The sequence below is a fragment of the Lepidothrix coronata genome, unplaced genomic scaffold, assembly GCF_001604755.1.
Source record: "Lepidothrix coronata isolate B3197 unplaced genomic scaffold, Lepidothrix_coronata-1.0 Scaffold8, whole genome shotgun sequence".
NCBI classification, from domain to species: Eukaryota; Metazoa; Chordata; class Aves; order Passeriformes; family Pipridae; genus Lepidothrix; species Lepidothrix coronata.
The window spans coordinates 4,671,650-4,697,068 of record NW_016690188.1 but is presented as its reverse complement, the minus strand read 5'-3'; the positions used below and the strand labels follow the sequence as shown (position 1 = coordinate 4,697,068).

At 45.7% G+C, this 25,419-nt stretch overlaps 1 protein-coding gene across 1 annotated transcript in view; it reads right to left on the bottom strand.

The window, feature by feature from the left end:
* Positions 1–25,419, bottom strand: part of LOC108509798 (SH3 and PX domain-containing protein 2A-like) — a 113,922-nt gene that overhangs the window by 31,111 nt on the left and 57,392 nt on the right. The window contains exon 3 of the mRNA XM_017839381.1: positions 8,631–8,706. Within this exon, the coding sequence (XP_017694870.1) occupies positions 8,631–8,706 (76 nt within the window). The remainder of the gene's footprint in view (positions 1–8,630; positions 8,707–25,419) is intronic.

Genomic DNA, 25,419 nt, shown 5'->3' with positions numbered 1-25,419 from the left:
TTATGCCACTTCAGAGCAAACATCCAAACCAGACTAACACAGCTTCCTGCCTGCACACAGCGGCGAGTGCACTCAGGAAATTCAGGCATATTTCAAGCTTGCGACTTTTTCTTTGTTCTTCGGACAAAGCTTCGTTCACTGAAGATGTTGCTAAAAGGATTATTATCTACAGGAGACTTCTCTTCCCAAGAGGAAATCTGCTAAACACAGAAATCTGCATGTGCTGTGTTTTGTAGGAGGTGGGACTAAGACAGGAATATTTTCTCTTCTGCTGTCTGCATCTAATCATTTAAATAGACCAGCAGTGACGACACTGCCCAGTGGGAATAGGCACAAATGCCTTTACCCTGTACTACTGTCTGATGGTTTTACTCCCTGCCTCAGAGTGTACCAACCTAGCCTGCATTTGGTGAGAAGCATTGGAAGAATTTGGTGGCAATCACATCTAACAGTGAACTCAGTGAAAAAACATCTGCCCACCAGCGTAACACCTCCAATAAAACCCCATCAAGTGCAAACCAGCTTGCAAATGTTTTGCTTATTCTAGGTCAGCCCTGTGCTTTTCAGAGCCCTGACTATGAGAAGGAACCTGCAAGTCTGAACTTGCCAATGCTTAGGATGTAAAAGCAGAAGGGACGTAATTTTCTGCTCTTTATTTAGAGGTGGTAAAAGCTTGATAGAAAACGACATGGTGAAAGTGCTTAACTTCAGACCCACGGAAATTTGAGGGCAAACATTAATTACCTCAATCCTGAGTACAAGCCTGGGGCCTGTATTAGCACCTCTTGAATGAGAGAAGCTCAAGAGGATTGAATTTCCCACTTCTAGGACTTACTTTCCTTTCCTCATCTACCTACCCTTGGTTTCCTCTTTCTAATTCTCACGTTATTTCCCTCTCTCTACATCAGCTTTCCCATTAAACGGGACTATACTCTGAAAAAACCCAACCCACAGGGGAGTAGACACTGCCATGGGTTATTTCATTATAGTGAAAATAGATTCAGTTTGACAAATCCCTGCCTGCACTATCCCCTCACTCAGCTACCGAGTATAAAGATCCCCTTATGTGTAACAACAAAGGTGTTCATGAGAGCCTGAAAAAAGCTGTATTGTGGAGCAGGGAGGTCTGCAAACACACCACACTAAAGAACATCAGCACCTGAAAAACTTAATAGGTAGAGAAAAGTAGGATAAATCACTTGCCATCAAGCAGCAAATTCCCAGGTTCATTGTCTCCAATCCACAGGAAAAAAATAATCACAACCTATTTTAAGCATGTGAGTATATAAATAAATCAGCTGGCCAAGCCAAAAGGCAAAGTGGGCAGAAAATAGATTCATACAGAGGTCCAACTATTACTTAGCTGTGAATCTCAGCTGTGCTCTGCTCTCCTCAATTGCCCAGGCAGCTTACATTCAAATACAACAAAGACAAGATCAGGCAGATAAGTAATATCCAGAGGGAATATCTAGAGCCTGTGGGGCTGCAAAGCCATCTGAGTCCCTGGCAAGCTTGACTCCTGGGTTAAAAAGCACTTTCATTGTATGGGCCATTTGTTAATGGATTGTGGGAAAAAGTCGGATTTTAAACCAGAGATGAAGACAAGCAAACCCTCTCCCCAGTCTGTGGTTGAATACAGAATGCTCTCAGACTTGCTACATACCACCCACTTTAGATTACAGACTTGGAGAGTTATTTTTAAAAAGTAATTATAGTAGTAGAGGGCACACTCATCTGGAATGGCTGCCTGAGGAAACGACGAGCCCAATGCAGCTCAAACTGCTTTTCAAGTCTATAATCGTGTTTATTTATTGCCTTTAAAAACAAGAGTCAAAATCCAACTAATTTCTGAGTAAAAATGTCTGTGTATTTCCCCAAGGAGTCCAAGTAGCTAGACTGCACTGAAAACGTGTCCTGGCCTTTTAGTCTAACATCCAACACTGAAAAAAATAAAAATAAAACCCACTAGCTCGCTTTAAGCAAACTCAAACCAAAATCCATTTCCATTCTTTGTTTTCCCTTGAAACTGTGGCTTGATCATTACAAAATTCTTATCAGGAGACTCAAATGGTCTAATGAGAGGCACATCATGATCTGTATATGCTGATTTCTGCCCAGAGGTGGTTTCTGGTTGAGCAAAATACCAGTTCTTAACCTGTGTGAGAGGAGTGGCTACAAGTGCCATAAAAACATTCTGTAGGCTTTTTCTGTTCTAGCCCCTCATTACAGCTGCCAGTTGGTGGATTTTGGATTTGTGTGCTGAGAAAGGACTCAGAAGAGACCGAAAGAGAGAGAACAAGATCAGGTACTTGTGCAGATGCCAGCACTGTTTTGTTGGGGTTTTTTTCCACTTTCTCTTCCTTTTGTAATTGAGTCAGGACCTTGGCTCATGCCCTATTAATGCCCGAAGACCTAATGATGCTTGTGAAACAGGCTCAGCATGGAAAGCCAGAAGCCCCCCGCAATCCCTTACTGAGGTTCATGACAGGCCCCTCCTCAGCAGGCAGCTCTGAAAGCTGTGCCTTTTCCACAGCTTCTTCAATAGGAAGCAGCCTAAGGGCATCCTATGACCTCATGCTTGACAACTTGCCTTTTAACTAGAAAAGACTTAAACCCTAAAAATATCTCCATGGAGCCTAAAGAAAAGAATACGCCTGTTCCCCTCAAAATCATCAATCCTCCCGCTGCCTGGCTGAGGAACAGCCACTTGCTGCCTGGCTGAGGAACAGCCACTTCCTCCCGGCAGCCCCTGCTTTCCCTTCAAGCCCCGGAGCCGACAGGAAATCCATTCTCCTCTTGTGAGAGACAGGAGATGAATTTTCCACAATAGCTCTCCTAGCAAGGCAGAAAATAGACAGAAACAATAGAAACCTCTAACTCAAACAATAGGAGCTGCTGAAGAGCAGCTCACCAGAAGCTTGGCATCACCCAAGTCCTAAGTAAGATGGAGTGGAAAGAAGCCAAGGACCTGTTAGCTGTCTTGCTAACACACTCACACGTAAGTTTGCATTAAACCTGGAAGCACTCTCCCCTTTCAGAGAACAGGCAGGAAAACTTAAAATATGTAGATTAAAATGAAATTATATTGCATTATGGAGTGGCCCCCAAAAAGTTTTCCATAGCCATTCAAGTCCCTAGGATCTCAAGCTGCAGTGCCATGGGTCACCTCTCCACCCCCTGGCAGCTCCTCTGAGATGGGGACAGGGGACTGCCATGCTGCCTTACTGCAAGTTGGTGGAAGCGGATGGGGGCAGAGACCCTCCTCCTCCATCTGAGAGCTTGCTGCCTCATATTCAAGGAAAGCACAGCAGAATATCTTAGTTATTAGTGTTGCACAGGTAAGGCTCAGCAAACCAGACATCTGAGACTCTTCTTTATCTGTGTGTGTACCTATGATACCTGTAAGGCTACCCCTGCATGTTAAAGGAACACTGTTATAGAGACCTTAATTCATATTTTAATCTAAAAAGTAAGATGTGACTTGATAAAGAAAATTTTATCTGATCTCTCCTGGGCTTTTTTAATCTTTAAGTTACTTTTTGACTGGCTCTGAACTGCTAAAATACTGTTCATTTCTGTATAAGTCAGGAACTCAAAATGACTCCAAATAAAAGTTAAAATCATTTACTTGTTGCTCTGGCTCAGGGTGATGCAGGACAGAATAATCAAAAATTAAAAATAAATCTGAAATTTGCACATAAAATCCAGCTAAGAATTAGGACAGGGAATGCATTTCCTTTTAAATGCCCTGCTAGCAACCACCTCTCCAAAGGAGAACATTGCCTGCAGTAAGAATGTCTCTGAAATTTCTAGGAGTCCTCCTAGCCAGTGTGCGCCTTAGAGTCACTGTCCCCCTTTCTCCCAAGGTTGGCAGAATAAATGTCAAAAATGCTTTCCATGCACTGACCACCGCTGAAATGCAGCACCTTTGACAAAATTACACACGGCCACATCCTAATTTTGCTGATCCTGGTCTCAATTTACACAGGTGGAACATGAATGGCTGGATCTGAAGGTCACTGCAGTGCTGGCTGTGTTAGGATGTACCCATTATCTCTGCTTCAGCACACGATCTCTGAACAAAACAGTTTCTCCTCCAGCCCAGAGCAAAACAAAAAGAGCAAAGCTGGAATATACACCACTGGGAGGAAAAAGAACCTGCTCTCATCACCATGGACAAAAACCTACTGAAAAACAACCTACTGAAGCATTTTTCCTCAGCTTCCTCTTTCCCAAAACACAGCACGGGAAAGGGGAGGGGAAAAAAAACAAACCCAACACACCAAACCAAAACCAAAAAGCAGACATAAGCACCTGGGATGCAGTTCATCGGCAGATCTCCTTCCCCACTGCAGCCCGCGAGTGGCAGAAACAGAGGCGAACAAAGTCCCAGCCGGCATTGGCGAGAGGTTATTCCCCATCCTCCTGCATTGTGCAAAATGGGGAGGCTCCTGCCTGCCGGCACCCCTCACCTGCCCCAGGTATCTGGGCGGTGCTGGGTTGGCTGCCCGCGCCCTCTCCGACTGAACCTCTCCCTTCCCGCAGCCCTCCTGACTCACACATGGCACCAGGCTCGGCTGGGGCTCACTCCCCCAGCTGCCTCTTTGCTGGAGGAACAGCCCCCAGCAAACTTCAGGCTGGGAGAGACTGGGACTTCTCTGGGAAACTGGGAGCCTTGCCCAGAGATTAAGCAGTCAGGTAAAGCTCTCCCAGTGGGGATCAGCTCACCCCACTCCCACCCACTGTTGCCGGCAGGAGCAAGGCGACACAGCTCTGGAGTAAAAAACAGGGCTGAACTCGCACTATCTGCAGGGATCTCTGTTGTCCTGTATTTGCTGCCTGAACTTAAAACACCTCAGCAGGCACACTGCTCCTGTTGCCTCCGGGCCAAGGACAGAGAAAGTCCCAGAGACCCCTCTAAGATGGTGCCAAAGTGTTTCTCTTCTCAGGGGGAAAGCAGGTCGGAAAGCAGGTCATTGGGGCACGGTGGGGCCAGGCAGTGGCTGGATGACATCCACCATGCTGGCATCCCTTCCAGTGCCCTGGCACGCAGCCACCAAGCTCTGCTGGCAGCATATGCCCCAAAACAGATTGCTTCCTCTTTCTTTGCCCTAATCAAGGGAGGAGGAAAACCTGAGTGGGAAAGGAAGGAAGAGAGAAGGTGCCTCTCTCGTAGAGACTCCCAAGCACTGAGGCAAGGACTGGAGCCAGGCTGGGATGTTGCTCTTGCAGCTGCCTGCCCAAGATGGTAGGTTAGCCTGCACTGAACCCTCTGGTCCCCCTGGATAGGACTTAGCTTCCCAAGGGTAAGGAAAAACAGGTACACAAAGCAGTATCCTCGAGCAAGATGTCTCCCTCTCCAGGCAGCAGGGAAACTGCAGAGCGAGCACCCAGCAAGGATTTTCTCCTTCCAGCACATCCCATGCAAAAAACTCCTGTTTGTCCACTGGGAGTCAAAAGTAGCTTGAAATCCAGGCAGGAATCAAGCTGGAATCTGGATGGGAAGTGCAAGGGGCTGCCATCATCAATGCCCAGCCCTCCATGACATGGAAAGCCCAAGCCTCTCTCCAAGGCAAGGGTCTGCAGCCCAGCATGACATGATGATTTCAGGCCATGCAGTGCATTTTCCCCAGGGCTGCACTTTGGAAGGCACAGTGGAGCAAGAAGAGCGGACATCCCTCCAACTTCAGCTTTGTCTCCAGATGGCTCTCCCACTTAGTGCCAAGAGAAATGAAAAACAATGCAAGCCCTGGAGTCCTGGGTCAATCACTGCAAAACTGTTCATCTCAGAGCTGTATTACCCTGTCTTTGCCACTTGAATTGCCACTGTGCTCTCCAGAAGCTCAGTAGACCAGTCTTCTCCTTCCAGTTGAAATTCTTTCATTAATTAACTCTTCAATAGTCTCCCTCCAAAAAAAAAAAAATTCATACCACGAGCTATCAAAATCCTCTCTGACCATGCCATAAATAGGGTTTTTTATGTGGTTTTCCTCTGCCCAACCTCCCCTGATGCAGACTTTTCCAATGAAATGGGAAATCAGAGAGAAGAAAGAAAAAACTCATAGGCAGAAGATAAAATGAGGAAAGGAGACAAAAATATCAGTTTTGCCCTCTTAGTACAGTTAAAAAAAGAATCGCATAAAAATTGAAGGCATGGAAGTGAGTTTCAAAAAGTGAGACAAAACCACAAAATTGTCCACAGGACACCTTTTACAGGACTATCTGGCACTGCTTATCATTTCCTTGCACCTCTTCATGGCAATGAAAGCAATAGAGTTCTTACTTGTGTAAGAGGGAAGTAGGGGTAAATATATATGAAGAAAGAAATTGATAAAAACGATAAAAAAGATAAAGGTGTCTAGAGAAAAGAAAAACTGTACTTCCCTGCTGTTGAACCCAGTACGGTCTCTCCTTGGGGAGCAGGGCTCTGAACTCCATTACACTTTTCTTGGTTTTATAGGTAAAACGTTTCCAACACAGTTAAACACTAACTATTATTTCAGGAGACCACCATGGCATTGCTGACAAGCAGGAGTCACAGGATGGCCTATGTCAACTTCCTAAACCAGGCAAACCCCTGGCACTGAGAACCCAGCATGCAGAGTCACTCCAGCTTGGCTGAATCAGGCCCATAATCAGCAAGCAAGACCATAACATCTTCATAAAGTAGGATTTAAGTACAAACATCTGCCCTGCCGTTTTTTAATTAAGGGAGTTTATGGGTAGGTATTCGTTTCCGTAATCCACGTCTCCAGCTGCAGAAGTGCCATACGTATTCTAATTATGGCAGCTAGTTTATTTAACAGAGTTTGACATTGTTTGACATTTAGCTGAGTCACCTTGTTCCCGGGTAAAGCAACAAGGGCTGCTCTGCAGTTCAACAAGAAAGAGGCAGAGATTCGATATCAAAAGTAGAACATATATCACAGAAATTTTAAATTAAACACAGCTGAGGTCTATTCTCTTCTGGCAGCTTCTCTTTCTTTGGGACAGTAAGTCAACCCAAATGATTTCCAGATATAACTCTTCCCCTCAAGGACATGTGGCAGTACCATCTCCCTCATGTTCCTGGAGGGTGGGAAGGGTAGGAAGTGTTGTAATGGGCATATGGGGTTTATCTCACCCTTCCCAAATATCACGCACACGTATATGAGGACACCCATCAGTCAGATCTGCACAAAGACTGAGCAGCAGACAGTCACCTGCGGTCAGCCAACATTTTTCTAGAATGTAATAAAACAAATGGGCCACTGGCAGTCAATACTGGAGGAATAACTGCTACCTGCAGACAGAGATTTTGCTACAGCATCTTGCATGAAGCCATCTGCACTCCTTTACAGTGCTTTCAAGGATCTCAAAATGCTTTCCAGCAAGAAAGGCAGGCCAGCAGTATCCATTCTTATCACACAGAGGTTTCACAAAATGACTTGTCTATGAGTTTATTGGTGACACAGCTGGAAAGAGTCTACTCTTGGAATACTCTCCTCATCCCAGGTTGGAAATGGAGGGCAACACCACCTTCCCCTGGCTGTAGAGGGTTAGGATGCAGAGAACACTGCAGAGAGGAAACCCCGATCCTGGGACTGCCTTCCACGAGGTCGACGGAGGCTGCCAGGCGGCTGTTCTGCCCTGCTGCAGCTACGATGCTTCTGTCATGTATTTGTGCTGCTGGTTTCCAAGTCCCTGCTTCCCTACTAGTCCTGGAGCTGTGCTCACAACACATCTGGAGTAGCTGCTTTGCCTGCAAACAGCACTGGGGATCGCAGAACGCTCCTGGAGAGGACTAAGCCCTTTTATCCCAGCTTCTCTTCACAGACCTTAAGGGAAGAGCTTTTTTATAGCTAAAGACAGAATAGACCTTTTAACAGGCTGAAAATACTCCATGTATCCTGGCAGGCAGTGCAGCAAGCCAAACTTTAAGCCAACAGCCAGAATCGTGCAGTCAGACAATGGAGAGCTGGCCAGAGCGTGCACTTCCAAGAGCACGCTGCGGTCTGGCTCCTCTCCTCATGCTATCCCTGCAGCCACTGCTGGAAGAAGCTGTGTAGAAGTGTGTGCTGTTACCCTGAGGACAGGATATCCAGCACGTCCAGGCCCTCTCCGAAAGCTGTCAAAGGGACAGTGGCTCAGACCAAAAAGATATTTACTTATCTTTTTGGCCAGCATTGCAGAAATCCCTAACCTTCCTTCAGTTTCCTTTGTAACCCAGTGGCAACTCTAATTATTCATTCCTTATTACACAATAACAGTGTCTGCAGAGCCACAGAATCCAGAAATGACAAAGACTGACTCTCGTCTTCAGTGGCCTCCCAATTAGTGGCCTGAGCTTGGGCTGCCTGTTTGCGCCCCACAGACACAGCCTCCCAGAAGACATCAAATCCCTTTGTGGGGCAGGGCACAAGCCAACCTGAATCTGAACAGCTGATGTAAGATCTCCTGGGAGCCCCAAACACCGTGCCAGTTATTTTAGAAGGAGGTGGAGGTCTGGTATCACAAGACTGGATGTGCGAGCTCCCAGGGAAAAGGCATTTATAAGAGCGGTCACAAAAAGCACTAGAGACAGTAGCTGGGGAACTGCAGTCACCAACTGCTCTCACCTATCTTATTTAGGGCTTTCCCCACAGCATTACCTGGTAGAAAAGGAATGATTCTTTGCTTGGGGTCTTTCTGGCCTCCTTCAATAGGGAACTTGTCCAGAAGCTGCATCTGCAAAGGAAGCACAACAAACATCTTAGGGGGGAAAACATGGACTGGCTGCATAGGGATGAGGAGAACTCTTGGTTTGTGTGTGGTTTAAAACAAAAGCGACTGCAGGAATTACTCTGCCTCATTGCAGGGGAGCCTATACATAAAAAGGTATGAAACAGTTCACTCCAAGAAAGGGAGGGCAAGTTTTTGGCAGCACAGAGGAGCTGGGACAGGGCCCAGGCTGACATCTGAGCCTGGCCTTGCTGATGTTCTAAAATTAGGCTCCCATTCTTTGTTACAAAACACATGCCTTGTCTCTATCCACAGACTGCCTGTGCTGGTGGAGACACAGGTTTTACCTGACCATGTGACAGACCACCTGCCCGGCTAAAAATGCTGTTCAGGCAACCAGATTAAAGTGTATTTAATAAAACACCTGCTCTGCTTTTCTGGCAAGACACTGCCCATTGCCTTGGTCCAGCATGAAAGAGCGCTCCTGTTTTCCCAGGGAGACAGAGATGGAGTTTTGGGGAATATCTTCCACGGCAGTCCCTACATGGGGGACAGCAACAGAGAATAGACAGCAGGGAGGGAGGCCTCAGAGAGCAGAGCATCCCAGAGAAGAGCAGCCCCACGAATGGCCAGAAAGCACAGCTCAAGGTGAGTGTGCTCTCAGCCCATGACAAGCACCCTTCAGCACATGGTTATGGAGCACCTGAGCCAGAGTTTCGCCCACATCAGCTAAGATCCTGCACTACCACCTTCCAAATCCAGCCCACCACAACCACCTGTTTCTAACGTACCCCTAAGAGCTGTCCAGGCTCAGGATCCTGTTTTACTGCAGAGCTGCAGCCAGCTTTCAACCTGAGGAGCTCAAAGGGGTATTGATGGCTATTACCTAGTGTGCATGCTGGAGCAGACAGCTGACCACCAGTGACTTCCTAGAGAAACAAACCTAGGAAAGGTGCATACTGATCTGACATTCCTAAATGAGCCCTACAATATCTTTTTGGGTGATGAGACTGGAGGGACTAGTGCCACTGAGGGACCAGCTGAAAGGCCAGGCACAACCTCAGACTGCAGATGTACCTGCTACAATGGCATTTTCATGGACCTGCCCAAAAGACACCAACTCCAGCCCTGAAAAATGCCCCCCCTATTCACCCTCTGCAATCTTTTGCTTTCATTTAGCACATGGTGCTACCAAGATAAGTACCCAAATTTTGACATTCTATTTCACTTCCCCCACATGTCAGATGTATGATGCAATGCCCTATGCCCCCTCCCTACACAGAAGCCCCAGCTCCCTTGGACAGGGGTAACTCCAAAGCTCCCCCCAGCCCTGGGGCTCCTTCCCAACAGACCAGGAGAGATGTCTTTCAATGCACAGTCCACAGCCCCTGTGGCCTCTGAAGAAGGTAAGGAAAGAAAAGGAAGCAGTCATCTTACTTGCCCTTGCAGAACCCCTATCTCCTCCCTTGAACTGGATCTACAGGTCAACAGAAATACCCAAAGTGGCAGCAAAAGCTGGGAGAGGCGGAGGGGGATGCTCATCAACCAGCATTTAATCTCATCAGTGCTATATGTCCAACAGCGAGGATGTGCGTGTTAACAGTGGTTTTGCTAGCTCGACAGATTTCCTTCTAAAAATATTTTTTTGCTAACTTGGGGAAAAAGCAGCCAGAATATTTTTTTATTATTATTTTTTACTGGTTTTGTTTTAAGCACACAGAATCCTTTTCCTCTTGCACCGCACAGAACATCTCCAGAGTTTTCACCATATGGCACAGCAAACCGAAGATCAAGAGCAAACTCGGGAGCAGAAGAAACATCTGTGCGGGAGAAGTAGTTAAAAGATCCCACATGTTTCCCCATCAGGGAGTCAGCCTGGTAAATAAATAGACCATAGCTTTGCGGATTGCTAGCTAACTCACTTTTCTGCCTACAGAGACATGTTTTTTATTGAAAATGGGAAATTTTGTTTTCTTGTAGGTAGAGCTCTGGGTGTCTGAGGTCAGGCACGGGTAGGAGTTTTGTTCAAAGAAGGAAAAAAAAAAAAAAGGAGGGGGAGGGAATCCCCACCAACTGACTTGAAGTTTCACTGTTGTTACACTTTTAGCCAGGAAGGCAATTCTCACTTTACTACAGGGTGACTGATTCAAGCTGGAACCAATACAGTCAAATTCCCATGGTTATTCTTGGAGTTAGATTAGCTTGGCTAATACAAGCCTTTTTAACCACATCAAGAGACTCACAACATGTATAACTGAGTGCTATTTATCTAAAGGGTGGATATCAGCAAAATAGATACAATAAACTGCAGCTGGAAGAGTTTGGCTAAACTTGCCTAGACTACACTTTCCACCCCAGCTCTTGCCCCCATTGGGAGGGTCTGGATGGCAGGGAGCTGGGGGAGACAGAGGCACTAAGGAGGCCATCAACACAATTCAGCCTGTCCCAATGAAAAGTCCCCAAGAAGTATAGAAGATTTCTCATCTTCTTCAACATATGAGGCAATATCCCAGTGGGAAACATGTACATGTTTGTGCAAAACTGAAGGTGAGGCATAAAGTTGCTGCTCCTTTAAAAATCCACACAAGGATGGGCACCCACAGAAAAGGGTGAGGTTGGGCATCCATGGAGCAGTTTAATGGTCCCTCTGAAAATCCCTGACCACAGACCACTTGCTGCTGGCTTGTAGAATGGTCTCTGGACCAATGAGTTGGGTCTGGAATTTGTGCTGCACAGGGAGACAGGCTGCTGATGGGCAGCTGCACAGGACATTCAGGAGGAAACTACTGGCTGAATCTCTGGGAAGACATGGGAAACACAACAGATCTAAAAGAACCCGAGCAAGGATGTAACAGCAGCCCAGCAATAATGCCCTTGCCTCTCTGCCCAACTGCCCTCATAAATGCCTCAAAAAACACTCCTGGTATGGCAACGTCCATACAGATGAGTATGAACAGCATGGAGAACCTGCCACACAGACTGGAATGCAATGGCTGCCCCTCAGTTCTATCATGCTAGAAATCCTTCAGGATGTTACAGCCAAAGGAAACGCATCAGAAGCACAGAGCCTTCCTCAGCACTTCCCTGCACCCAGTTCTGGCATTCAAAGCCAATGAAATCTAGAGTTAAAATCCTAGGAAAGGATTCTGTATCCTCCCACCCACAGAGAAGGATTCAAAGTGGAAGACGAGGAAGAGATGGATTCGGGGAAAAAAACCCAAAAAACAGATCAATGGACCTGAATGAAATATCCCAAATCTCCAGAGGTGATGGGGGGTCCTGAGCCAATGTCCACTCAGATTAGTTCTTATGATTATAACACAAAGACTAAGAAACAGATTTTCAGTTCACTTAATTAGATGTCTGCAGAGCATTTGAAAGTCAAGAACTCTTTTGTCTGTGACAAATGTTTTTCCATTAAAGGAAATGATTCTTGTTATTATTGCAAATACACATATGATTGATGAAAAAAACCCTTCACTTAACGCCCCAGGTTATTCTGCTTAGATATGGGCAGTTTCCACAAGTTGTTGCTCGCATCTTTGATATATGACAGTAAACTTAGAGGCAAAGTCTGCTGAATGAGAATAGTTCTGTCACACGGAGTAAAACCATCCCAGCATGAAGGCAAACAGAAGACCGGATGCAGAGTTCCAAAAGACTGAATTAGGGCTGTACCTGGCTTTGGGCAGGCAAGAAAATGCATTTTGGCAAACCTGGAGGAGCTCAGTTCATCTGCTTACAACTGTTAATATGTGAATCTCACCATGGAGGAGCCTCCAATTGCATGACTAGTGTGAAGAGCAGGAAAGAAACCTGTTACCATGTCCCTGTATCACAGGGTGGAGGATCCGTCTGGAAACAGGGAGGGTATATGGAAACCGGGAAGTGAGCTTCCCATACATTCAGCCAGCATGTCTGGAGTCAGGCTGAACAAACACATCCCACTCCTGCTTCTGGCACAACAGATGCCTGTCCACAAATAACTCACCATGAAAATCACCTCTCCAGGCTTTATCTCTTTGAGCTTCTCTGCGTTTGCCAACAGCTTTCCTACCTAAGTCCTGCACAGAGTCCTGTCTTCTGCTCCAAGCAGTTTCCTTCTTGCTTCCGAACTAAACTCATTTAGAAGACCTGCTATAAACCTTGTGGTCCAGATTATGACTTTTTTACAGCAGTCAGCAAATGATTGGTGCAGTTAATCAATTAAAAATCAAGGGAATTACTCACGTGAGTTGCTGCTTATTAAAATGAGAGCAGACTCAGAGCACTGGCCCTCTCCACTCCTTTCTATTTGCCCATAATCATGACATTACTGGACTTGCACAAATGAAATAGGAAGATTTCAAGGGATCAACTCAGCCACTTCCCTGTGCGTCTTCCTTCTCATCCCTCCTGCTGCAGGCCACCTCCCCAAGAACGCCAATACGCTGTGAAGAAAGGGACGCTCCTGCTCATAAGAAGTGTTTGGGCCCAGCGATTGCCAGCTGGTGGCACCTGTGGTCACTTCACATCAGTTCTGCTGTGAAAATAGGATTCCACCCCGTCAGCCTTGTAATGGTAACACCTGGTTAAAAATCTTAACAAAGAGTGACAACCACCCTTTGGGATGCTACAAGTAGCATCTCTGAGGATAAGAAGCCAAGCATCTCCTTGATAATTATTTACTTATTAAATTTTACTTATCTTGGTTAAATTTCCATAAAACAACATTTCTTTATGTCGTAGATATAAGGACTTACAACATCTGACACTAAGGGTGACTTCTCTTTAGCAGAAGAGGCTTTTACTCTGCTACAAATGAACCAGTGCAGGGGACATGAACATATAAACTACTCAGTGGCTTGACCCTGTGGCATTTGCCAGCAGGAACTTTGTTCCTCATTTGGTCTTGAGGTTTTGGAAGTTTGTAGCCAAATCCAACTCCCTGAAATTAATCCACTGAGACAGTTACCTGACTTCCATGTATGCCTTACACCACAGACTCTAGCTGGGTCCCTGCTGGGCTGTTAGTTCCTCCCCTTCCTTCCTTGCAGCAGTTTTAACTTCTACAGTCAGAAGAGTAAAGTTCTCAATATCTCTTAAAATGCGCAAATGAGGACACCCACATAATCTCTTAACAGTGTGGATACCTTTCTGGTTCCTTTTCAAGTAGATGTAGGTTTGCCATGTGCACAGATAAAATCAAAGCTACACAGGAGGTCACCACTGCAATCATGGGAGATTTATTTTAACACACAAAGACCCTGAGGATGACTTTCACCCAAATCACTTACTTTGGCCAGCAAAACAATATCCACCATTGCAAAATTATGGACTCTGACCTTCTGCAGAGAGAGATGAGGCCTTGCTGCCTTTCCAGTGTCTAATTTATTTGTGTCCCAGAGAAACAGCGAATGAAAACCAAGAAACCAAGAGCAGCAGATTTTTTTGAAAGGTGCCCCCAGAAAATCGAGTGAGTTTGCCACTTTACTCTTGGTCACTCAAGTGGTCTCAAGACTACAACTCTTCCCGTACTGAAAGCCATATTAGCTTCTCTTTTTCCAAGTGCTCATCAGAAAATGCATTTTTCATTTGAAATGAGGCAAGCTGACAATAACTTTAATTTAGCCACTGCCGGACTTGAAAAGTAAAGTACATGCGGCCAGTCAGGCATCAGGCACACGGTGACCCCAGCTCCCGGTGATCCCTTCTCACAAGGCTGATCTGAGCTCAGAGTCCTAAGCTGGAAGAAAGGGCCACAGCCAAGAGGAGATGAGGAAGAGGAGAGGAGGCATCTGTATACATATGGGGTTGTGTGCATACTTTAAGAGTCTGCCAAAGAAACTGGAAGAAAAGCAAAGATACTACAGGGATCTGAAACTAGTGATGATGGAACTCACACCCTCAGCAGGAGGGGTTAAGGGCATCTGCAAATCAGAAAAGGCTGAAAGTCCCTAAGGCAGATGATGAAAGTTTAAATGAGAAGGGAAAGTAAGATACCAGAATAGGAGTTATTAATTAAAACCCTGAGGAGCTGCAGCAATTTCCTTTCATTTTGAAGCTGAAAACCAGCTGTGCTGCTCACTGACAGAAGTGATGGTTACAGCATCATCAGCTATATTTTGAATTATAAACCATGTGATCTGCAAGAAAAGGATGGCCAGAATTGATTTGAATTCTGTCATCTGCCAGAGTTTTCCCATAGATAAATCTCTGGTCCTGTCTCTGCTTTTACACCTGTAAAATGTGAGACAGATCTCAGGTAGGTGGCATGAGATTTAAAAAGAGATCCTGCTCTGCATCAAAGGCTCTGAGCCTTATGCCTCAGAGCAGGAGTCAGAGACTGAATTCAGAGAAACTGTACTCATCTAAAACCAGCAGGACAGAAAGAAATAGAAGTAGTATTATCAGGGGGTTTCAGATCTGCATATCCTCTCATTTGTGGTTTGTCCATCTGTAGCATATTCCCCTGGTTAACCATAGCATTCAAGGGGGTCTTTCACTTAAGCCATTTTCCAGAAAATGGATCTCATGCTATTAAGTAATGTATCATCAGTTAAATATCAGCATGTGAAAACAAGCAAGAGAGTGGAGAATATGAGAGCCCATCTCCACAGATTCACCTTCTATCTACTGGTCTAGAGAAAGATCACTTCTTCAATGGTTTGATTTCAGGATGGGTTTTCTGCTAAGGTTAATCAGTGGAACATCCATGATGTGAGTGGAAGGACCTGATTTACTCCAGTTCAGGACCATACCTGCTGAGATCAATGACAGAAGGACAGGCATGACAGGGATTGAACCTGCTGCCCTTGGGGCAGATCCCTTCTCAGGATACAGCTGTTAGAGAATTTCCTCTAGAATGGGCATCACACTGACCTTCTTTTTATTCCTCCTCTGTTTCACCCTTTCAAAGGAACAACAAACCAATCCACTCTCACAGACACAAAGACAGCAGGAGGTCTGCCTAACTCCCACCCCTTCAAAATTGGCCAGAGCAGAGCTATTCCTGAGCATAACATCAACTAGCAAAACTTTGCAAAAGACTTGAAGATCTTTTGGTGAGGACATGGAACATTACAGCCCATCTGTTTAGTCACTCACATGTATAACTGACATCTTCCACAGCAGAAGGAGGTGCAACTTCATCTCTTCCTAAAGCAGTAACGGGTTCCACAAGGCAACAGGAATAATTATATCAGTCAGGCAGTGATACAGGCTCTCTTCTGATGTTACATGATGCCACAGCGTGCAAGAGCAGTGCATTAACTCAATCCCTGAGAAGCAGCAGCAACTGCTTTCCTTTTATTTTGAAGGGAAAAAAAATTACAGCAAAAATCATCCGTATAACTGGTTGACAGGCCTGACAATTACAGCATTATAGGATATGTTCTGAATTAAATATAGTGTGACCCGTGAGAAAGTCAAACAAAAGCAGGAAAATGCATATAAAATAAAGAGAACAGACATTTACAGCATGGTGTAATCCCCAAAGGGAAAAGGCCTTTCTCAGGTCTGAAAATTTCCACAAGAAATCTTGGAAATCTTACAAATCTCTCAGTATCCAACTAATACAGCCAGGGGAAAAGAAGTGGGGAGCAGAGTCTGGGGATCTTTCCCCAACACAATCCATCAAAACAGGGAATGCTGTTTCCCAGCTGAGACATTTGGTATTTTTCATAGAGAAACACAGCTTTCTCTAAAGGCTCCACAGAACGAGCCCAACATTTGTGGCTAACACAGACTGCCAAAACATTCGGAGGTGCTGGTCTGGGATGATAGAGGCACTTGGTGCATCTCTGAAGAGCTTCTCAGAAAGCCCACACTGTCCTTTCACAGAGCAGCTATTGAAGTCTCCTGCCAGAAGCATTTTCTTTCCTCAGCGCTAATTAGACTGGCCTCATCCAACTTAACCACATTGGAAGATGCTTGGACAAAGGCTACTTCATACTTCTCCATCTGACCATGGTGATTATATGTCCCCTGTTGCTCTGGTATCTACAGTGGATTTGTCCCAACAGCATCCCTGGGAAGTAAGGCCATACCACAATGCCTGTTTTAGAGAGGCACAGAGAGATGAATGCTGCAGTTATGTGACACCACAGGGTCGTGCAGACAGATGTCAGAGCCATGTTGATGCCATGCCCCATCAGGTCATTCAGCCTCTGAGAAAGGCCTCTGAGAAAGGCTTATAATTTTGTGATGGGGTGCAAGCATTTTGCCATTTTTTTTGCCAGAGCTGGTACATCCAGAGCCAGCCCAGGTGCTCAGGCTGCACGACCTGGGCATGTCCTAAAAGGCTCGCTGCAGGTCACAGTAAAAATCCTGACTGGGAAGAAGAACTAACATCAACAGAAGAGCATCTTTCCTTACATCCCACAACTTTTTACCCATACAAAACCCACAGGCTTTACGTGTTCCTTCAGACTGCACATAAGCATCAAGAGACCAACATGCTCCAGTGACAGACACTGCACCAATAATGCCAATTGCCCTTGGACACCAAGGGGAGTGGGACTAAGCTCTGGCCTTCAGACAGCAACAGAACTGCATCTGACAGCACTGTCAGAGCAGAAGTTCCAGTTTTAAGCACAACGGCAGCTCCAAGAGCTTCACTGAAAGGGAGCAAAGCACCAAGGTCACTTCCATTCATCACCACTCTCTACATCACCCGGGAATTTTAAAAAATATTTACCTTCCATCTTTCTTTAAATTTCAAGCCTTTCAAGCCAATGACTGAAATACAGCATAGCCATAGTGAGATTTTAGGGTTTATGCATAGACTAACCTTACTGAGCCACTCCAAAGGCCTCACATTGCAAAGGCTGCAAGTACCTAAATTCTGCCCTGAACTGGAGCAAGCAGGAGCAGCTCAGCCCAGCACAAAGGCTGGATGGGTTGGTGGGAGGCTGTGGGGCTTCAAACCCTCTCATCCTTCAGAAACACTTGGCAGCAGTGTCAAACACTGCATTGGAGCTGCAAGCAGGGTGCTGGAGGGAGCATCCTAAAAGCAGCATAAGGCCATTAGCAGGGTGCTGCTATTAATTGCACCCTTGCTGTTCACAAAAACAAAACACCACATATTGTCAGCATGATGTATAAGCTGGTTTGGTTTTGCCTCTGTTTTGTTCAGATTATCCAGGGAACAAAACTTCTGATGTGCTTCACAACAAGATGGAATCTTGAGGGTTCTTCATTTAAGGATCCCCTTGTGTGCCAGCATGACTCCTCCTGGGTTCAGGCAGCCCCCAAAAGCAATGGGGGTTTTAAGGGCTGGAAAACCACATCTGTCATGCAGTGCCCTCTTCTGTCTTTCCTTACTCCTCTCATAAAAAGGTAAGAGTTTATTTCATCAGTGTTTTAGGCAGGGACTACTCAGCCAGTCGGATCCCATCTTTGTAAACTGATTTTGTTTGAACCAGTGCAAAGTCTGGCACATGCTCTGAAACCTGATTTATACACTGGATGGCCATTGAACTTGCACCCACAGAATACATCCTTAGAGAGTCATCTGTTGCTCACACAGTGGTGACCATGGTTTTAACTAAACCTTGTTAAAAACACGCCCTTACTTAAATTGGTAGAGTTTTGCGAGTCTGCAAGACTCTCCCCTGCTTACACTGCTATGACAGAGATGAGATTTTAGCTCCAAATGTATGAAACTTAATCCTGTTTTCATAATCTACATCTTCTCTACAGCCTGTTAGCTCTGCTTGATATATTGTCCCCTGGAAACCATGAGTAACTTCAATATTGAAAACAGAAACAATAGCTCTGAACACAATGGCACATTTTACTTCAGAAACTCCATCTGAAATGGTATCTACTCATCTCCATAGGACACTTCTTGTAGCTCTGGGGAGAAGGGGAGAGCAACTGCCCAGCTCAGTACAATGAAGAAACTGTGCCAAGCACAACACAACCACAGGTTTTAACTCCATGCTGGGAGGAGACTGCTTTGTCTTCTTTTCTCCCTCTCTCCCTACCTCCAAACCCCGAGATGTTTTGCCCGAGTATCTGGTTCCAAACACATGTGTATCTCGTCTTTGGACGGATTTAGAAAGGAGTATAGACAACAAATCCCACCACCTGAGCAGGCAGAAAGAGCTGCACATGTAACAGATACCTTGCTCCAGGCCTCCAGGGAGGTAAGCAAGCAGGACAGGCCATTTCCAACAGTTCAGAGCCAGCTGCCAGCCCCAGCTGCCAGCCCCAGCATGGACCCTTCAGCTCAGGCACTGCCCTGCCTCGGGTGCCATGCCGGCATCTCCCCAGGATGCTCATCTGGCACGTAGGGACAGCAAAGGTGTTCCGTGTATAGGAAGGACAGACTTCAAGCATTGGTTGCTCAGTTGGGCTTGCAATGCAGGAAGGAAAGTATTTACATGCTAGAATACAATGTAAGAACAAACCTAGGCTTGCAACAATCTGTCCTTACCAGTGCCTACTGCAATGGCATCTCAGAGACTGGTTTTTCTCTGTAGATTTATTTCTGGGCAGGGGAGGCAAAGTCCACAGGTATCAGAAAAGCTGTTTTAATGAGACATCCCATCATTAGCACAACCACACAACACAGACACCTTTGCTGCACATTCAAACCCATGACAGCTCCTTCCAATCCCTGCCCCAACATGCAGCATGGACAACGTTCTCCCTTTAAAAATGAAAGGGGAATTTGGGTATCATCTGAGTTCAAAAAGCCCATGCCAGAAGGAGGATCCCAGGGGACCTGCAGAGCTGTCCCAAAGGGCCTTGTAGATGGACCAAACCATGACACAAGACTGCACTGGAAGGAGGGACAACACATCTTGCAGGACAAACACGACCCAGAACCCTAAGAAGGGAGGCTGGGACTGGAACCTTATTTTTGTAAGTACAAGTCTGCCTGAGGAGCTTTGTTAATTTAATTGAGAATGAAAGCAAACCCTGGGAAAGTAGACTGGTTTGGCCGGCGGCCACGGCGGCTGCACGTGTGTTGCTCAGTGCTGGGTGGGCACTCCAAGTGTTTACAGGGCCTCTGTGTTACACTCCACATGCTCCAGTGTTACTCCAGGATTTTCATTCAGATAATAATCATCCATCTCCGGACACGTCGCTTGTGGACCAGATGGTATTCTGTGGATTATACCAACTAATCACATGTAATATTTGGCAGGGTATTAAAAGCATTGATGGAGGTCTTTGACAACAGAGGGGGTTATTTTGGTCTTTTTTAATCTCAGTAGCTTTTAAGTGGTGCAGGCACATTGTCAAGAAATACTGTTGGGGCTGTGACTTTTCCAAACTTGCAAATGATAAAACTGCTACAAGTTGTGAGGGACAAATAGCACATGGAATCAGATGCTTGTATCCAGGAGGAAAGGCACTCCTTCCAGCTCCATCCTCCCGTCAGGAGGTTTCCAGCCTGTATCCCTGCCTGGTGGCATTTGCAAGACCTGACAGTGAGACCACAGTCAGCAGTACCAGGTGCAAGAGGTACCCAGTACACTGTTACCTACCACAGGCAGCACAGGGCTGCCTTGAAAGCCAGAGCTGCTGTGCCCATCCCTGTCAGGGCAGCAGCTTCCTGAGCTTTAAGGCAAGGGTAACTGCAGAGCCACATGGGTTGAACACCAGCACCCATTTCTCCATAGGCAGTTAGCTACGTGTCCACCTTGCCAGTGAGCATCCAAACCTGTTCTCCTCTGGCAGATGCTCTTCCAATAACAGGAGGAGCAGTGCAGTGCCAGAAACAGTTTGTACATAACTAGGCACGTACTCGGTTGTAAAATGAAAACACGAGTGTTCTCCAGCCTGCCTGGCCACACATGTAATCCACTGTGGCCAGCTGAACGATACACACCGGTTATATGATGCAAGGTATGCTTGGGTGATGCAAGGAAAGGGAGCTGGGGAAAGCAAGCTGCAGGAAATCAACAGCCACAACAGCTCATCCCATCCAGCAACTCCTTCCCAAACATTTCTGAGGCAAAGAAACTGCTTTGATGGTCAGGCTGATGTCCATCCAGGACAAGAACATTGAGGATGCAGATTTCTATGCCTTTCCACATCTTGTGATTAGGTTTAGAAGCTGGATGGGGCAGATAGACAGGGCAAACAAGTATGACAGTCATTTGTGCCCTGCTGGGCACTGTGCAGGCATCCAGGGCTATTCTGATCCTCCCTGTGGATTTGCTCTTGTCTATTCTGTCCTACTCTCCACCACACAAAGCCACAATAAAGAGACATCAGAAGGATGCCCAGATTGTGGAAACATCCTCACAAAACGTGTTGGAAAGTCCAAGTCTAACCAACAAGCTGCAGGTACCACACAGCTCTCTTCTGCCCTAGCCCCTGGCTCAGGTGGGGAATTAACATGACTTTTCTCAAAATCACATGATAATGGTGTTGGACAGAAAACATCCAGGAAGAGAGTAACTTGCATCAAAGAGATTAAAGCCACATCCAGGCCCTGAAATTCCCTTATGAGCAGCAGTCAAGCTGTGTGATGGCATTGCAGTATCAGACCTGGCTGCTGGTTTTGTAAGGCCACGCAGTTCTTGTGTTCTCTGTAGGGTTCTTTATCTGATCTGTCTTTAAGCACCTCAGCGTTATGGCTGTAAGCGATCAGGTCTAGAGAGCTGCCACTGCACCTGCCATCTGCACAACCTAGCACTAAAAGTTTTATTAAATAAATTTTAAAAAACAAATAAACAAAACACAAACAAAAACCCAAACAAACAAACAGAAACCCCCACCGAAATAAGAAAGAATTTAAAAGAGAAGGAGGTGGAAGGAGGAAAGACACATCAATTGCTTTCTACCAGGACGCAAGCAACTTCAAAAATTAGGTTCCACGTATCACCTTACTGAGAGTTAGAAAAATTTCAGAGCACAGAATGGTCTGTTTTCCATCAGAAACCAAGACATCAGCCTCATGAAAGCACAGCTCCTGCTAACCTTCCTTCATTATCAAACACAGAGAGAAAAGGCATGGGAGGGCAGCAACTACACTCCCATGGCCAGCACAGCAAGCTGCTCTTTGCCAGCAACTCAGATGGAAAGTTATCATGCTTAATTAGGGCTTCCTTTGTGGGGAAACCTTGGCTCAAGTAACTGAACAAATAAATTGCACTACCAGACACACACATACACACAAATAACCTATTTTCTTCCTCCAGGTGCATACAATTGTTTCTAGCCCTTCATCTGGGGCTGGTGCATGTCTCTCCATGAGGTCAGATGCAGGAGAACATCACACTGGCCAGAAATGGAAAAAAAATGAGAGTGGCTTAAGAACAACAGAAATAAAACTCATAAGAAGTTTTCTCCACCCGAACAGGTGCAGAGATGTGATTATATGTGCTTCAACACACAGGCTTTCAACACAGCCTGAATGCAGATCCAATGTGGTTAAGGAAACTTTGAAATCTCACCCCTGCTTTGAACCTTGCAGATTAGTATCAACCTGGAGAAGGATTTGAAGCTGGAGGAAGATGCTCATGTTTCGAAAGCAAGTGCCAGCAGGTGAAGGGGCAGGCAAAGGGGCTGTTCTCCATTACAAGAGGAATTGAATTGCAAGTGTAGCTTCAGAAGGCGATCCCCTTGCCTGGATGTGGAACAGCATTAAACACTGCAAGCACAACAGAGCCTTGAAAATGAAAACTAATTTCCCTTCTCAGCCATACTGAGGCATGCAGCAAGGCAAACCACCAGACAGCTTCACTTGCCTTTCTGTTAAAACTGAGCAAAGGAATAGGATTCATACATCAGTGCTCCTGCTGACAGATGGGCTGACACTGTAATAGTATCTCATCTACTTAAAAGCATCTCTCAAATGTCAAAGGTAGAAAAAGAACTCCAGACTTTATATTCTGACTCTGAATGTGTCCCTCGAGGTATTGCTTCCATATTTGAACCATGCAGAAAGAACCTATTTCTATCATCAGATAGGAACATAGAGAAAAAAGGAAAAACTAAGATACTGCTGGGGGCTTATGGGGTTGATTCTCAGCAGAATGCTGATTTGCAGGAGTCTGACAGTTCCAGGACACATGTGTGCCTGCAAGCAGATGAAAAAACAATGAAAATACTCCAAAAAGCAAGAGAAAGAGCCAATTTCTGCAAAACCAGTGATTTCTGGGATGCAGAGGCCCCCTTTTCCATGCCTTGGCACTTCACGCAAAGGCAACTTTTCTTCATGATGCCACTGGATTTTCAGGCACAACCAAATTCCCTTCCCAGGGAAACCTCTTACATTTATCTCCTAACTGGTAAGTCTCCAGGAGCTATTATGGTGCCAGTGAGCACAGAGCTCACTCACAGCAGTGAGTATACAAGGATTAGGTAGTTTGCAGCAAACTACAAACTGGCTTATATTCTTTAATAGAGAGGTGATCAAACACTGGAACTGGCTACCTAGGAGTTGTAGGTATGCCCCAAGTTCCTCAGTATTTAAGAGGCCATTAACAATGCCATTAACTTGCTTTAACTTTTGGTTAGCCCAAAGTGCTCAGGCAGCTCCACTACATTGTCATTGTATGTCCCTTTCAACTGAAATACTCTATTCTAATACTGACCGCCTGTAGGATGGACATACAGAAGAATTTCCATATTTCTGGTGTTCAAGATTATGACAATCTCACAAGATGAGAATTTTCTGTTAACTTTTACTGTCCTTGGATCAGAACCCAATTCCCAGGACTGAAGCTAAAACTCCACGTGAGAACAAAATGATCAGTCTCAGTTTCGACACGACTGCAGTCACCACTGCATCTGGATACCTGACAGTCACATATTAATTTATCCTCTCAAAATCCATGGGAGATGAATGCTCTTTCAGAACAGGGAATCCAAAGCACAAATCTCTAAAACTCAGCTCTTCTGCTTTAGTCAGGGCAGGGGAAAATAATACAGTGTTCTTTCTTGCAGCTCTTGTGCAAGAAACCACCCTAAGAAAATTAGACAGAAGGCCAATATACATTATGTGCCTTTAGACTAGGAACTACAGTTTGCACCAGCAGAAGTATGAGACAACACTCGCCACCCCCATGGAGAAAAACAGCCCCCCGTGCTGGCGGGCTGGAGCACATGGAAGCAGTGACTGTAACCTTCCCTGCACCAAGTTCTGGCTGCTGATCTCCCAAAGGCAGGGACACAGCCAGTGTCCAGCACAAGTGACACAATGCTGAAGTCTCCCTTTCCAGTTGCCCCATCTCCCTTCCCTACACAGGTAAAATGCTGCTGGTAATGTAACGCATTTATCTCAAGAGAGCTCTCAAGCTTAATTAATCATGATGAACAAAGGGATTATGTCTTTCAACTTATATTCAATCAAGGCTTGTGGCTTCTCATGCCTTTTCTAGCCCCTAACACCACAGAGATGTACCTCTGTTCAAAGCTGGTATGTGCTACTGAAATACAAACGAATTAACACGAGGGAAGGAAAGGGTTAGTTTTCCATTCTGAATATTGACTTACTTGAGAGCCTGATGTATTTGAAATCAATTTTAAAAAATATATTTAAAGGGCTCTCTTTTATAGAGGGACTTTGTTATGATGTGGAAAATTCACAGCTCCCAACATCAAGCCATGGGTGGAGGGAGTCTGGAGTATGAATTAAAAATAATGTGGTTGTTTGCAGAATTAGCGGCACCGATTTAAATCCACACTCCCCTCCCTCCTCAAATAATCACCCTGTGAACAGAGGTGGTTTATGGAGCCCTCTGGAAAATGTTCCTCATGGCCTCCATTCCAAACCCGAAATAAAATACATTACATCGCAGCAAATACTTCACCAGGGTGCTGCTCCCTCTTCCCCCCAACCCACGCTCCCATTTGTTGCTAATTAAATGAAACAGCAGGTGCTTAGACCACAAGCGCAGCAGGGCTGAAGCGAGTGAGTGCAGTGATTAAACCCCCCTGGAATGTCTTCTTGGAGAGCTGCGTCTTTCCAGGGACTGGACTGTAAGAGGAAAGATGAGATTAGAGGCAAGGGCTGGGTCGGTCTTTGGCTGTGAGCACCACAATCAGAGGGTGCTTTCGAAGGACGATGGATCATTAGAAACATCAGGTTTCTGGGGAAGATGCTGGCCCTTCTCTGCTTTGCCTCAGCACCTTTCCAGCATCCTCGCTACAGGGTGCATACAACACAGCATGCTCTGCCTTTCTCTCCCAGTTGAGACCCACCATGCCAGCACAGAGCAGCCTCCCCCATACCAAGGCATGTGTGGGTACCTCAGATCTTCAGGCAATGATTAGCAATGCAGTCCCCAAGGCAAGAAGCCATCCCAGCCTAACCCTGTGTGAGGCCAGGGAATGAATATGCCGCAAGCCATGGTGTCAGAGCTAGCTGTGGAAGTTATAGGCTATGTCCAAACTCATGACAAACCAGGTCATGCTAATCAGCTGTTCCTAATTGCCACCCAGAGCAAATGGGTGCAAGCCCAGACAACAATTTTTTAACAGTAACTCATTCTTTGGTGTAAGTAACATGTCCTTACACCATGACTCCTGACATTCATTTACTTGCTTACCTCTGTGCTGGAATCTCATCCACAGGTACTCTGGGGAACACAGCATGAACAGAACACACTCTATTTCCTTCACATGAAAAAAAAAAAAAATGACCCTTGCTGGCACCAGTGCCATCACCAAGTCTCACCTCCTGACACCAAAAGTCAAGAAAAAACAAAAGGCAAATGCTATTCTGTTATTAACAGGGGATAGACAGTGCTGTAAGAAATGGAGAGACGTGGA